This window comes from Typha angustifolia, chromosome 1, assembly GCF_048772165.1.
Source record: "Typha angustifolia cultivar Huaian chromosome 1, ASM4877216v1, whole genome shotgun sequence".
NCBI lineage: Eukaryota > Viridiplantae > Streptophyta > Magnoliopsida > Poales > Typhaceae > Typha > Typha angustifolia.
This window is the reverse complement of record NC_133239.1, coordinates 1,616,562-1,630,963: the sequence shown is the minus strand read 5'-3', so window position 1 is coordinate 1,630,963 and position 14,402 is coordinate 1,616,562. Positions and strand designations below refer to the sequence as shown.

General features: G+C 38.5%; 3 protein-coding genes across 4 annotated transcripts; 1 reads left to right on the top strand and 2 right to left on the bottom strand.

Annotated features, from left to right (window-relative positions):
- Window positions 1–592: 592 nt before the first annotated feature.
- On the bottom strand, window positions 593–2,837 carry LOC140767246 (ras-related protein RIC2-like). Its single transcript, XM_073107130.1, has 2 exons — window positions 2,381–2,837; window positions 593–1,244 (listed from the first exon to the last, which is right to left on the bottom strand). Exons 1-2 carry the CDS (start codon window positions 2,602–2,604, stop codon window positions 812–814), a joined length of 657 nt encoding a protein of 218 aa, XP_072963231.1. The 5' UTR covers window positions 2,605–2,837; the 3' UTR covers window positions 593–811.
- A 153-nt stretch (window positions 2,838–2,990) lies between these two features.
- Window positions 2,991–5,517, top strand: LOC140767159 (protein sym-1). The gene is made up of 5 exons (XM_073107015.1): window positions 2,991–3,317; window positions 4,261–4,416; window positions 4,491–4,623; window positions 4,711–4,750; window positions 5,208–5,517. Exons 1-5 carry the CDS (start codon window positions 3,069–3,071, stop codon window positions 5,293–5,295), a joined length of 666 nt encoding a protein of 221 aa, XP_072963116.1. The 5' UTR covers window positions 2,991–3,068; the 3' UTR covers window positions 5,296–5,517.
- Window positions 5,518–6,256: 739 nt separating this feature from the next.
- On the bottom strand, window positions 6,257–13,910 carry LOC140760796 (protein STICHEL-like 4). 2 transcript variants are annotated; one of them, XM_073097815.1, is made up of 7 exons: window positions 13,737–13,910; window positions 11,449–13,573; window positions 10,110–10,329; window positions 9,375–9,893; window positions 7,780–8,428; window positions 7,514–7,577; window positions 6,257–6,533 (listed from the first exon to the last, which is right to left on the bottom strand). In XM_073097815.1, exons 2-7 carry the CDS (start codon window positions 13,369–13,371, stop codon window positions 6,441–6,443), a joined length of 3,468 nt encoding a protein of 1,155 aa, XP_072953916.1. In that variant the 5' UTR covers window positions 13,372–13,573; window positions 13,737–13,910; the 3' UTR covers window positions 6,257–6,440. The 2 variants fall into 2 exon arrangements, with proteins under 2 accessions (XP_072953916.1, XP_072953924.1); XM_073097823.1 differs by having other exon boundaries at window positions 11,449–13,910.
- Window positions 13,911–14,402: the final 492 nt, after the last annotated feature.

The window sequence follows — 14,402 nt, the reverse complement described above, 5'->3', positions numbered from 1 at the left end:
GAACTTACACAATGCCTAAGTTGAATTCTCGAATCTGACTTATATATGAAAGAAGTATTTCCACTAGGCAATGTAGCAGTTGGCAGAAATGGTGAGCTACTACAGGAGTGAAGATGCATGCTGAGACTATAGATATCAATCATGAAAAAAATGGTGAATACTGTATTAAAGTTCCAAGCCATCAAGATTTCTTCCGACTTCCAACAGACAATAATTTCCCTAGACATTTACCACTTAATGCCATTCCTAGCCTTTCTCACTTTCTAATTGCCTGAAATTAATCCTCAGAACCGGAATTTACAGTCATCACTTTATACAGATAAATCCTTCTCAGCTCCATTAACATTGGAAATCATCTGTCTTTTCTGCACACTTTTTTTATATACAACCTTTTCTAGACACATTTTTCTCCTGTAAGCTAAAGATACAATGCTTATAACTCATCAATAACTTGGCCAAAACACAACAACATACTTGTTACTGCTATTGTGATATTTTCTACTCCAAAATTTCTGTACATCCATAAGTCAATCTCATAAAAACAACAAATAAACAGATCTAAAGTTTTCTAAAGAGAATGCAATTTGGCAGATACTTTAAAAGTTAACTAATTGGTAATGAAATATAAAATGTTCTTCATGGTTTTAGGTTGAAGAAAGCAAATCAAACCAAAGCTCAGTCAGTCAAAAGTTCCGACTGGCAGACTGTACCACCAAGAAGGAAGTAAAAGAAAAGCAAAGGAAAAGTTTGTTACAGAAGAAACATAGGATGCATCAAAGTTTAAAGCCAACAAATAGGTACATGCCTTTACCTAATTTGAGCAGCAACCAAATCTCTTTAATGCAGAAGAATCATCTTTCACATTTATCCTCTCCCCTTTACTAGGAACAGAAGATGCTACATCATCCCCTGTCTCAACTGCCTTTTTGCTCACAATTTGATATATCTGAGTCAAAACCTCTGCAAAAGCACGGTCCACATTAATTGCTTCCAGTGCAGATGTCTCCATGAAATAGAGTGATTCCTTCTCAGCAAAAGCCTTTCCGTCTTCAGTTGAAACAGCAACAAGGTGACGAAGATCAGATTTGTTCCCGATAAGCATGACAACAATGTTAGGATCAGTATGGTTTCTCAACTCCCTTAGCCAGCGTTCAGCATTCTCAAATGTAGCATGACGTGTAACATCATAGACAAGCAATGCACCTACAGCACCTCGGTAGTAGGCACTTGTAATAGCACGATACCTGCAACAAGTAATTGGTATCTTGAACATGTCTTCAGCCAGAAAAACACAAATAAGATTGTAATCAATCCAGCTAGTGACAGATGGTAACAAGCAAAGTGTTGTTTCTTCTGTAAGATAAAGTTCTCTTCTGCATGTAAAACTGTCCTACAGATACTTATACATCTGCATATTTATCACAAAAGTTTCTGGCAGACTGACAGGCTAGAGGGACACAGTTACCAACTGCACTGATTTGTGGAGGTGATGATTTTATCAAGCACTCCGAATATCTTGACTAGTGAACATTCTACTCAAATAGTTACAAAAGTGGAGTATATCATGATGTGATGACATAATATCCTACTCAACAAATCACCAAGTTCCTATTTCTGCAAACAACTAGAACACAACTTTCAAATGGTAGAGAACTGGCTCACAAGTTCATGGAAAGGCTTAACATGACTATAGGATTACACAACTGAATCAATCATGACGCAACATAAATTATCAGATCAACCTCCTATCTTTTGGTAAAAGAAGAATACACCGCTATCCTTTAAATCCAACAATTTATGATTTATCTATAGAAATCACAAATTACATGTATCATCTCTGAATAACTTGTACTGGGTTTCTAGCACGTCAAAAGATGGTGAAATTCAACTAGACAGCCCACCTGCCTCGCTGCACAGTCCATTTTGGTTGGCTTTGCTAGGGTATTTCAAACAGAAGGTCCAAAACAGGTAAGATGTCTTGGCCCAGACGAGTTTCACAAAACATCTGGTAACCCTAGAAAAGGCCCCAGGGCTACCCATAAAAAGGAAACTTTAAGTGATCAAGATACACAGGCAACCACTGCAAGCCATTTAAGATCGAGATCTAGCAAAGAGAAACTACCAACACGAATTAAGCAACTGTGATCCAAGATTCTAAATCAACACTACTACAAATATCAAAAATCCAATATTAATTTCCGTCTCATAACTCCAGACGTTAGAAAATTCCATCAGATCCCCGACCCCTAAACCCTGCTGAAGCCCTCGACCAAAATGCAAAAATAGACCAAGATCCCGTCCTTTTCCAAAATACAAGTTACGAAGATGAATTCTAGTCCTAAATTAGAAGGGAAAGAAAAAGACAAACGAGTTGTATTACCTCTCCTGGCCCGCAGTATCCCAAATCTGAGCTTTGATGACCTTGCCTTCAACATTCAAACTCCTGGTGGCAAACTCGACCCCAATGGTGGATTTGGACTCGAGACTAAACTCGTTCTTCGTGAAGCGAGAGAGCAAGTTGGATTTCCCCACACCAGAGTCGCCGATTAGGACCACCTTGAAGAGGTAGTCGTAGTCGTCCTCCACTCTGTATCCCCCTGCCATCTCCTTCTCCTTCTCCTCCTCCCTTTTGACGACTTCTTCTTCTCCTCTCTCTTCTAAGTTTTGCTACTTAGAGAAGAGAATACACCAGAGCTTGGAGAAGAGGAAAGCGACTTTCGGATCTCTCCCACACTCCCACTCTTGAGAAGATGAGAAGAGTGAGTTTGTTTTCTCTCTTTAGTGGGAGGGGGGCGGGGGTTGTGAAGCGAGATTTTGGTAGTCTCGGGGATGCGGATCCGATAATTCGATGGTGAAGCTAATTCCTACAACATGGTCTGCAGAAGATCCTCCATCCTACAAGTGGATCCCTCAGACGTACACGTTGTGTGTGTGTGGACTCCGTGCAACCATCTTCTTGGGGATCGTCTCGTACTCTTAAGTCGCTCTCCTTCCTACAATTATTTTATAACTCTACTACTGGCAATCCGGAGAGAGAGGGGAGGGAGATCGCTCTCTCTTACCCCCAAATGGGTACTCTCGGGAACGGGGGATTTTGGTGGAAATTTCCACCCAAGGGTCGCCCTCGTCGCCCAGAGAGGTCGAATTCCTCCTCGTCGGAGTCCCTCGGAGTAGGAAGGCAAGGCTGGTCGCTCCCAGACTTCCCCTTCAAGCAGGCGGCGACCGCCGCCTCCCTAACCCTAACCGGGGACACCGTCGCCCAAGTCCGAGACCGCTGGGTCAACCACAGCGATGCCGCATCTGACTCAGAGGACAAGGTCCGTTTCGTAAAATTTCTAACCCTAACTTGGGCGTTATTCCTAAGCTTGATGAATCTGGAATTTTGAATCTAGAACGGAGTTGTCTTGTAGGAATCCTGCTAAAATAATTGATTGAAAATTTAGGAAGTTAAATTGTTCTATGGATTAGGGCATGCATTGTGAAGACCATTTTACTGTTGCTCTTATAAAAAGTGCTGACCTATTTATAAGGTTCCTTTTAGACAAGCTGCTGCTGTTGTTGTTTTTATGCTTTATCTATTTAGTAATTTATGCTGCATCTGTAGTTTGTTTTAGGAAGATTGCAACTAGACCTTCGCAATTTTTGCTTTATTTTGATGTCTTCATTGCAAGAGAAGTGATGTCTCAACTTGATCAGCTAACATTCGTAACTAATAAACATGCTACTAATATATCAATAGAGAGGTTGTCTCATTTATTTACATGTTGATTTCTTTTAACATTTATCAATTCTTTAAAATACATCAGCTTCTGTAATATTCTTGGTATTTTCCTGGTTTCATGTACTCTATACCAATTATTCAGTGGAGTATTTCCCGTTTTGAACTTTGAACTACATCCAGCTGATCATATGTTATGCAGACTGATATATATATATATTCCTGAATTATTTTATTTACTAGAGATCCCTATAGCTCGCAGAGCAAGGTTCATGAAGGCTAGTGACTTGTAAGCTCACTCTGATCCAAACCACAGTTGCATTCTATAAATTTTGCATTTATTAAAAGTTCTTTATCATCACTTCTTTTTTTTTGTAATAATGAGATCCAATATTTTCAATAGCTTATAAAGGTACTTGTTCTGGTAGTATTTTTGTCTTTCTTTATCTTTTCCTATCACTGTTGTCTCTCTGTTGGTTCTGAGATTATTAGCATTTTGCTGCTTATTGAATCTGACAATTGTCAACAAATTTTACTTCTAGGACCAAATATCGTTGCTCTTGTCAAATCATGATTGGCTTCGGGCATTACGCATGGCATCCTATGGGTTTCTTCTTTATGGTCCAGGCTCTTATGCATGGTACCAGTTTCTCGACCATTGTATGCCTAGGCAAACATTCGTAAACTTGTCGATGAAGGTATTTTGTTTGCCCAGGGAATTTCTAGGTACTTGTTAAAATTCTCCATATTCATCATTGGTTATCTTTTTCAGGTTATATTGAATCAAATTGTACTCGGCCCATGTGTTATCGCTGTCATTTTTGCATGGAACAATTTATGGCTAGGAAGATTATCAGAACTGCCATCCAAGTATCAAAAGGATGCCCTTCCTACACTTCTATATGGTGACCAGCTTCTCAGATATATCTTTCTATTTGCAAGATAAATATAAAGTGAACTCAATTAACTTTTGATCCTCTGTTTGTTTGCAGGCTTCAGGTTCTGGATTCCTGTTACCATCCTTAACTTTGGGTAAGAATATTTTACCTTATTAACTGCCGACCTTAGCTAGTAACATGTAAAAGATTTTAGCATCTCTTGTGAAATTGGAATTATAGGATAGAGAGAAATAAAAAACTTTGATTTCCTCGACTGCTGTTTAAAAGCCATATTGAGAGTTTGAGACGGGGTTGTTACACCTACAATGCCAAGAAATTAAACTTGGCAGAGAGAAAAGGATAAAGGCTTCTTCAATCTCTGTCGTGCTCCAAATTCATGCCTATGCATCTATTGTTTTTATAACGTGAGATCCATATAATTACTACTAATGGTTTTTTCACGGTAGAAACGTACTTGAGTATTTCTTTGTGACAATATTCTCAGCTGAAAATTCTGTTAGTATGATGAATTTATTACTTCATAAATTCTGTTAGTACAACATATATGTGGCACTAATCATTTGCGTCTTGGTTTCCTTTTATGTTCTCAGGGTGGTTCCTCTCTCTACTCGTGTTGCATTTATGTCCACATGCTCCATATTCTGGAACTTCTACTTATCATCAACTCTGAGCAAGTAATCTAGTTAAGCTCGTTTTAAGCAGCCGGTAGTTTCATTACCTTAAAAACCCAAAGTAATGATCCCGGATTTCCTTTATTTTTTGTGGGTCGGGGGTTGGAATTAGACGATTGCTCCACAGTTTGTAAAAAAGATGGGATGATATGGAGCTATTTTTGGGAAGCATTTTTATAACTCGTATGTTATTTTTTGCCGCGTAGTGATGTGAAAGATAATTATTCAATTTCGTACTTCAGGTGATGTTAAATACTGTATTGATGCCGTTTCAAGTCGATATCCAGCCATGTCAAAGGAATATTTTCTTCTCTGATAATAAACGAATACGATTTTGCTTTCGAACATTGAATATATCCGCTTTGTGGTCGGTTTTTATTTTGGCATTCAATCAAGTGCTGCCAAGAACTACGACTGCATGAAGGTGGAGTGGAGAGGAATAAAATCACCCGGAGGATTCTCATGTCGACGAATGCACGGAAAAGATTAGATTTTTTTCACTTTACACCCTAAATACACGTTTATTCCGGTTTCCAGTCTTCACTAGTACTAATTTGAAAACAATACTTTTTTTTAATAGAATACCAGAAGATAGTCAGATACCCTGGAACCACCCTTAAATCTGGCATTGGACTTTTAATATTCTGTAGTTAAATGAATGGTCAAACTAAAAATAGCGAAAAGACGTGAACTGAAATAAGTAAATAACCACATCATGTAAGGTGTGAAATAAAATTAAAATAAAAGAAGAAAAAAAACTGAAATTCGAACATGAATATTAGTTTCTAACATCTCGCAATTCAAGCTGGTACATAGAGAAGTCAAGATAATACGTAGGATTTCACATACAGCTACTTGCAGAACAAGGAGAATAGATGTTTACAAATTGCATTTTTCTACCCAAAATAATCCTGCAATCTTTCACACACACACAGACACAAACTCCTAAAATAATGCAATCTTGAAACTGAGAAAAAAGAATATATTATTGCTTTTTCTTTTCATTCTTTTGCACGTTGAAAAATGTACAAAATTCCCTAAAGAGTACTAAGATGACATGGTAGAAATAGAAAAGAATAAGACAACTGAAGCAGTAGCTTTTACCTTGGAGATGCCTTACTCATCATTAAACTTATTAATGTACATCAGCTTTTACCTTGGAGACCTGGCAGACATGCACCTTCCACATATGACAAGCTTTACCAGGGATCGTGTTCTTCGTGCCTTAATTCTCAGTGTTGGGAGCTGTAGAGATATATTTTAAGTGAAAAACATGTAGATTACAGAAAAGGAATCATTTGTGCAAATTACTTCCAATATATACATTGACGTGCATATGATCTCCTGTCAATATTTCTTTTTTGCTTCATTCACAAATTAAAACTGCTAAGTACAGGCTCATTAACTTGGCAATGCAAAAAGTTAATAGAGTAGTATCTTAGTTTTACTATTTTTACTATCCTTGAAAGAACTTGGTTTTGCTGGTTGCAGGATAAGGCCCTTTTTCATTTTCGCAAATAATGGTCGAGTTATCTTACCAACCAAATGTTCTACATCATTTTATCTATAACTGTGATAAACATGGTCAAAGGGCCTCCTTATCGGGTCTTTCTATCCAACCCAAAATCAGGAACAAGGGACAAGAGGGTCAGATAATTACCAATGATAAGAAAAAATGGCATGTTTGCCTTTACCTACTCCCTCTCAAAGATCACTTTACAATGGCACTTCTGAACAGAATGAGAGAGACAGACAATATCAATTTCATGCAAGTTAACCAGTATGCTTTATCCAAGTTATCCATCTATTCAAAACAGAGCCCAAACTATGAGAAAAGAAAATGATCGTCCCTAGTTGTTATTTTATTAATTTCTATAAATTTGTGCTTTTGTAAGACCCCCCAAAAAAAAATCACAGAATGTCACATGACTAATGAAAGACAAAAGGTGTTTCTAACTAGTCTTCATATTCAGTTATTATCTCCACATGTCAATTATTACCCAAAATTAGAAAGTTATTGCATCTCAGAGAAAAAGCATATATTGTAGATCATTTAACAATTTGCTGAAGCAAATGATTGACTTGTTGGCCTAACAATTATTAACCTAAGTGAATAACATTCAGCAAAAGAGTCAGATAGAGTAAATCCAGCAAAAAGAACTCGAAGTTAGAACACCGTTTCCTAACACATAAAATGATGAAAACAAAATATGTTAAAGCAGTACCTTCCCTCGAGTTACCCTAGAAGCTTTCCAACAAAGTAAGCTTCTCGATCTGGGCTCCAATCTCCTATTAAATCATATAAATCATCAAATACAGCAGAAAAAAATAATTAACTTATCAAGCAAAATGCAAATAAAATTCAGATAATGTTTTACATGAACAGTATATATAAGTGCTCTATGAATTTTCTCTGTTAACACAGGATAATGAGCTGCAAAAAAAGAAGAAGAAAGGATTGTTAAATAGAAGATATTATTTGAGCACTTACAAGTTGTCTTGTTCAAGCTTTTCTGCAATTGATATAGCTTTCCGTCTAGACCATCCTGCTTGTTGTGAACAACCTTCTGCCTGATTAATAACATGAGCAAGAGATACTTTGCCTTTCACTAAGCTTTGTCTCCGTTGTTGTTCGCCATTCTCCTTTCTTACTGATGAAGGGACCAAGTTGGCATGGTTCTGAGAAGAAGAAGCTTCTTGTGCCCATACACTCTCCTTCCTTTTTGGCTTAGTTGCAAAACTGCTCTGCCCATTCTCTTGGGGCAAAGGCCCCATTTCAATGATTTCACCTTCTGTTAATATGTGGGGGTCAGAACGCAACCATCTAGCTTGACTGGAGCCAATACCTTTGGATAAATTTTCTTTTGGAATCTTTCTAGCAAGATCTTCATGCCCTGAGTAAAGTGATCTGTGATTAGTAAGAGACCTTCTTAACGTAACCTGAGAAGAACCATTCTCAGAAGAAAGCAAAGTGAGCGGAGGCTGGCCATCTGTCCTCATATCTTTCCAAGATCCATATTGGATTTCAAGTATTACTGCAGAAGAAAGTACAGCCTCAAAGGCCTGTAAAATTTGTCCTCTGAACTTCTCAGCTTTGGATCTTTTCACATGTGAGCTAAATATCAATTGTGCAGTAGGAGCTGTAGAAGGACAAAAAAAAAGAACTAAAATTCAGATGTAAGAAATTAAAAGTGAACTTTTCTTGAACAAATTCGAGGAGTCTTTCCCATCAAATCATGAAAAATTGGATGAGAGAGGTCGTGCAAGGTTAGAGGAGTGATACAATTGAAATCTAAAAGCCATATATCGAAATTGCTGCTGTTGAAAAGCTACTTGCATTTTTCTTAGATGTGTCTTTAAAGTTTAAAGAAATTTTCTTCTAGAGCTTCATTTTGGTCAGACATGCTACATGTACATGACCTCATAAAATGCTTAATATGAGGACCGAAGAGATTAATCCAGTAACCTTTTCTAAAATATGATCTATGCAACTCTAAATAGAGAGCAAAAACAGATTTTGGAATCTTGGGAATAGAAATAGAAGCAATTATATATTCTCCATTGACATTATGAGAACATTCTACATTGTCAGGTGTATTAACTGTATCCAGTGTAGGATACTGGCACTTCTCTTAGGATGATTTGATGAGTACAATGTGCCTTCTCATAAGATGCTTAATATGAGGAGCAAAGAGACAGACTTGATAACCTGCTCTGAAGTATGATTTATGAAATTTCAAAAGAGTCAGCATATCTTGTGGTCATAGAAATATAATTAGTAATAAATATTTGTTTTCAGTGACATCATGTGAACTTTCTACATTTGTTAAGTATACTAAATGTATTCATAATAGGATTGCTTCCTTGAGGATTATTTGATGAGTGCCTAGACAGAGTATGAGTATCCACTATATCAGTAGTCATATATCACTCATTTGATGAGTACAATAGCATGAAGAAATTCTGCAAGAATAAAGGAAAAAAGTCCAACTTTCTTGTGAAGAAAGCAATAGAATAGCAAGCAGGATTACATCAACCAAGCAGCAATTGATCCCATCTGGATGAATCACAAGATTGAAATCATACCTGTACCTAAGCTGACTGAATTTAGCTTTCCTTCTCGAGTCAAAAGGTGTCTCAGTGTGTCAGATTGAATAGCCTCAAGCACTGCTTGCCAAATCTTTTCTTTATCTATATGGCTTCTAGACCCACTTATTTTAGTATCTCTGTTGGTCAGGATAAGATTGTCTGGGGTACTTTCACCATGTCCCAGCCCACCAAGCATTACTTCATTACCCCCTCGGCAGCTATAGTTTTCTTGTTCAATTCCTTTTGATGAGCCCCTATCTCTAATACACATCTCCTCCTTAACACTACTAGAATTTCTTATTATATCTCTCCCAAAGAAATTGTCAAGATCCAGCGGGCTCCGATTGAGACTTGCACCTCCAGAAGAGCTAGGCAGCATATACTGTTGATCTGGAGCAAGTTGGAGCAAAGCAGCAGTAAGCCAGGTTAACTTGTCATTTGACACTCTCAACTGTTTTTCAGCTTCGGATAGCGTCTTTAAAGCTTGACGAAGTTTTTCCATATCTTCCTTCGATACTGTAAGCAAGTAAATGAAATTAGTTACTATATGCTCTATAAACTAAAAGAAAAGAAGACTGACTGGTTCTATTTTTCTTGCAAATGAAACAATAGCAGGGTGGTCTAGCTAGAGAGTTAAAGAAACAACCAAACATAACATAAAGGCAACAAGCTCATAAGCAAATACAAAAGTAAGACAAATTAAGGTCTTAACCGGAAATTGCTTTCACTCACATGTTGGTCGGCGAAAAAACTTTCTCCGCAGTCTTTCCCGAGTGAAGACATAGCTACCAGCAAGTATATCAGTAATTATTGTAGCAAGCTGTGACATTAAAGCCAAAGGCTCAACTCCAGCTTCAATTACTTCTCTTAAACTTTTCACAGTATGTACTGTGTCTGCAGATAATGCTAAATCAAGCAGATCCACCAACTTTTCATCAGATACCAGCCCAACCTGATAAATATGAAAATCAAATAAGCAAATTTATATGTTGCAACTAAGAAAATTAATTTTAAAAAATATTTTTTTTTTATTATGGAACATAAATGTGGTGTCAATCCTCCATTGGCCAGTTAAATTGCTCTGTCACTACTTGATGTGCCACTATGAAAACATACAATTTTACATGTTCTGCAAAGGGAAGAGATAAGGAATTAGTTCATTCCTCTAAACTCAACTTTCCTTGAGTATTTCAATTTTCTGAGAATTATTTATTTTTTGTCAGTTGGTACAAACTAATATCAAATAACATGGAGTATCATAACTCAGCACAAAGTAGCCCAAGATAGAAATCATGAACTATCAGGTACAAGTTTTAAGGTATCACCATTTCTTATAGACAGTAAGATACATATAACCCACTGAAGCATTTTCATAATTGGAACCATTCTTTGGACTATTCAGTGAAGGAAGTATGACTTCCTAAGGAATATGTGGATCTTTCAAATCTAATAGTCATCTTTCTAGTTAATCTGCAGAAATGCAGCTGCATCAGTTCCAAGTTCCTATTCCTGTCAGCTTAACCTTAAGTATTTAATGGAGAGTAGGATGTGTACCAATAGCACCAATAGCAATTAACCTCACATTAGATGGCAAAGCTAATATTTGTCCATCAATTGGTCCAATCCATGAATACTCAGAACTTAGGGATAGATTAAGGGGGATCTAACCAATGGTACTGTTACTCTGATCCTAAACTTTTTAAGTAACAAAACTTGACTGAAGACTATTCTTGCCATATTTCTTCTCTTAGGATTTCCCTCTTTCCTAAGGAACAGGATTTTAAAAATTTTCCAGAAGTGGATCAACTGCATCTAAAAAGGGATTGTGTCATAAATTGGTAGGACCTCCTTGTATTCATATATATATATATATATATATATATATATATATATATATATATACACATACGTGTATGTGTGTATGTATGCATACATAAATCATACATATGAATGAGAAAAGATCGATGGTGTTAACCAGCGCACCGAATATCAAATCCTAACTTCAGTTGGTATTTAACTGACAACAAATAGTTTTAACTTCAGTGAGACAAAAAAAGAAAAGGTGGCTTACAAGTTCTTGAACGAGAGAGAGTGATATTCTCTGCCCGAGCAAACTCAGTTGATCAAGAGTCATCTCAGCATCTCTTAATGATCCATCTGATTGTGAAGCTATGAGTTTTAATGCATCCTTATCAATTTCTAGGCCTTCACTAGTTGAGATCCACTGCAGAGTATTGATTATATCAGATTCTTTCAGCTTTGGGAAAAAGAACTTCTGGCACCTAGATATGATTACATGAGGCAGATCAAGGTTACAGCTCACAAGAACAAAAACTACATGCCGGGGTTCTCGATCAATGACTTTCGAGATGACACTCCAAGCATCAGCTGGCAAGGTGTCACAGTCATCAAAAATAAACACTTTATATTGAGAAGAAAATGGAGAAAGAATCATGTTGTCAAGTATATCCATAATGCTCTCAAAATCAACATTCCCAATTGGGCCTACTTCCAGCACATTTCTGCTCTTGCCAAGGTTGTGCGATATGCAAGAGTTACAAACATCACAAGGTTTAGGATGCTCCACAGCTTGACAATTCAGGGCTTTTGCAAAAACACGGGCACATGAGGTTTTCCCCGTTCCATGAGGTCCATAAAAGACATAAACCAAACCAACTTTTCTCCTCAAAACAGCATTTGAAAGAGCTTGAGCAACCAAGTTCTGCCCCACAAGATCCTTGAATGTTCTTGGCATGTACTTCTGTGTCATACATCGGTGCCTGCCATAGTTCCGCCGTTTAGATTTTTTATGATTACCAGATCTTGCTTCAGAAGAAAGGTCAGAATCATGCTCATGTATCAGACTGTTATTGGAGAAAATTCCCAGTTCTCCTGAATAATCTTGTGTCCGGTAGTGATCGCAACAGTTGTTTTGGGTTCCTGATGCCTCAGCTAGTAATGGCAATGCTTCGGAGTCAGAGCTTGTCAATGAGGTCAAATAATCAGACGTGATCAGCAAGTTTGATACATCCTCTTGGCCATGCGGAGCAGGGCCATCAGCTTTTCTCTGCCTTGTATCAGACCGCCCACAGGATATACTCCGTCCTGCCATATCAAGAAATGATTTACCTCTATGATGAATCCTTGACCAATTCCAAGGAATCCCACATACATTCCTTGAAGCCTGAGATACCTCCATCTCAGCATCCTCTTCTTGTCCTTCTCCTATTTGACATCTCCGACACATGCCCCGTTGAGCTAATGAATTCCTACAGTGAGTACTATGAGCCTTAGCACCCCTAATCTCAACAGAACCAAGATCTCGCCTCACTCCTCTAAACCTGTTTTTCTTGGCCCTGCTTAACCCTTGACGATGCAGAAGACCAATTACTTCTGTCTTCTCCTTTATTTTCTCATCATCTATAACCCGCCGCCCATCATTGTCTTTACGATTAGGAGCTTCTGCCAACTGTTCCAAGAGGGTTTTCAGGCCAACATTGTGTCCTTGCTTAGCCTTCTCCGATGTCCTCCTAGAAATATTACTCTTGCCACTCTTTCTACTGCACTCCTCTGCTCTACTTACTTCAGCATTCCAATCTCTCTCCTCACCATCACTTGCTTCTGCGGCTGCAACTTTCGATGTTCCAAAATTGACAACTTGCGCAGAGCTCGTGGACATCCTGCTAGCTTCCCTTTGCCCATCGCCACCCCCAATAGATCTCCTCCCGCTGTGAAGCGAGCTATCCTTAATATGCCTCCTAGCTACATTACCGGCCACAGAAGCCGAGAGCCATGAGGAAGGACTAGTGGAGGGGTCGCGGAGGGACCGCGACCTCTGAAGGGCCAAGAGATCCCTAATGAGGGACTTCTCGGTCTGGTTGGGGCTGCGGCTGTGCATGTGGTTCTTGAGGTGGATGCAGTTGGTCAGATGCACATGGCTGCGGAGGTGGTCGCTTACGGCGCCGTTCTCGTGCTTGAGAAGATAAGTACCCATAACAGCACTATAAAGCTCCCATCTTTCACAAGACCACTACAGACTACCCTGTTCATGATCAAAACGTAATCTTTTCCCGCAAGGAGGAGAAATCACCGCAGGAATGTTAAGATTAAGCGTCTTCGCTCTCCAATTTTTCATCATCGGCGCAAATTAATAGAATGTCGCGACGAAGTATGCATTGGATTGCAAGAAATCAAATCTGGGACAAACAAATCGGGGATAAAGAATAGAATGCTTTGATTGAACAAACCAAAAGAAGATATCCACACAAAGTGATCAAAACCGACGCAGAATCTCCACGAAGAGATCGAATCCGTCGTCCGTAAACCACAATCGTTGATCCAAAAGCAATGGAAGCTCACCTGAATCGACGGGAGGCTTGTGATCCAAAGTTTCTCACGGAATCCGTGAGCTTTTCCTCTTTGTGGACGGGGAGGGAGAGAGAGAGAGATGGGCTGGAAACGGTGGCGAGTGGCTGTGAAACTCGTGCACGGTGATGGAGAAAGCGGTGCTTTCGCATCACAGGCGTACCCGTAGGATAGATAGGGTTTTTATTTTTATCGCATGTTTTTATTTTCTTATTTAATGTAATGTAATCATACATGCGGAATATTTCTTTTTTCTTATTGTGTTTAATTGTCAGCCGTCCAACTGGTTACGGGTTTTGTATGGGTCTTAAGATGGACGGTAGTGATGATGGTATGGAGTTAGAGTGGGTCCCGCATTAATTGGGAGTATTGACTTATTAAGGAGATAGGAACGGACCGTTAGACTATAGCCGTCACAATCATTACGATGGCATCGGCGGATAACGACAGTGAAATTAGTAAGTGAGAATTGGGTTTGATAAGATGGGCTCGTGCACGTGCGGTGTTTGGTTTTTTCTTTTTTCTTTTTTCTTTTTTCCCTCTCTGAGGGATTTTTCCATATTACCACCTAGGCTTTTTTTTAATTTGAAAAAAGTAGCACCTACAGACTACAGTCTACAGTTCAACGAAGGGCGGAGTGGGGAAGTGTTGATAGCTAAT

Bases quoted from the DNA above. Each gene is read 5' to 3' on its own strand.
- LOC140767159 (XM_073107015.1), top strand. From the start codon at position 3,069: ATGGGTACTCTCGGGAACGGGGGATTTTGGTGGAAATTTCCACCCAAG. The intron at 3,318-4,260 runs GTCCGTTTCGTA...TTTTACTTCTAG, and splicing joins CATCTGACTCAGAGGACAAG to GACCAAATATCGTTGCTCTT. The intron at 4,417-4,490 runs GTATTTTGTTTG...TATCTTTTTCAG, and splicing joins TCGTAAACTTGTCGATGAAG to GTTATATTGAATCAAATTGT.
- LOC140760796 (XM_073097823.1), bottom strand. From the start codon at position 13,371: ATGGGTACTTATCTTCTCAAGCACGAGAACGGCGCCGTAAGCGACCAC. The intron at 8,429-9,374 runs GTATGATTTCAA...GTCCTTCTACAG, and splicing joins TTCAGTCAGCTTAGGTACAG to CTCCTACTGCACAATTGATA. The intron at 6,534-7,513 runs GTACTGCTTTAA...ATATCTCTACAG, and splicing joins CTAGGGTAACTCGAGGGAAG to CTCCCAACACTGAGAATTAA.
- LOC140767246 (XM_073107130.1), bottom strand. From the start codon at position 2,604: ATGGCAGGGGGATACAGAGTGGAGGACGACTACGACTACCTCTTCAAG. The intron at 1,245-2,380 runs GTAATACAACTC...TACTTGTTGCAG, and splicing joins GATACTGCGGGCCAGGAGAG to GTATCGTGCTATTACAAGTG.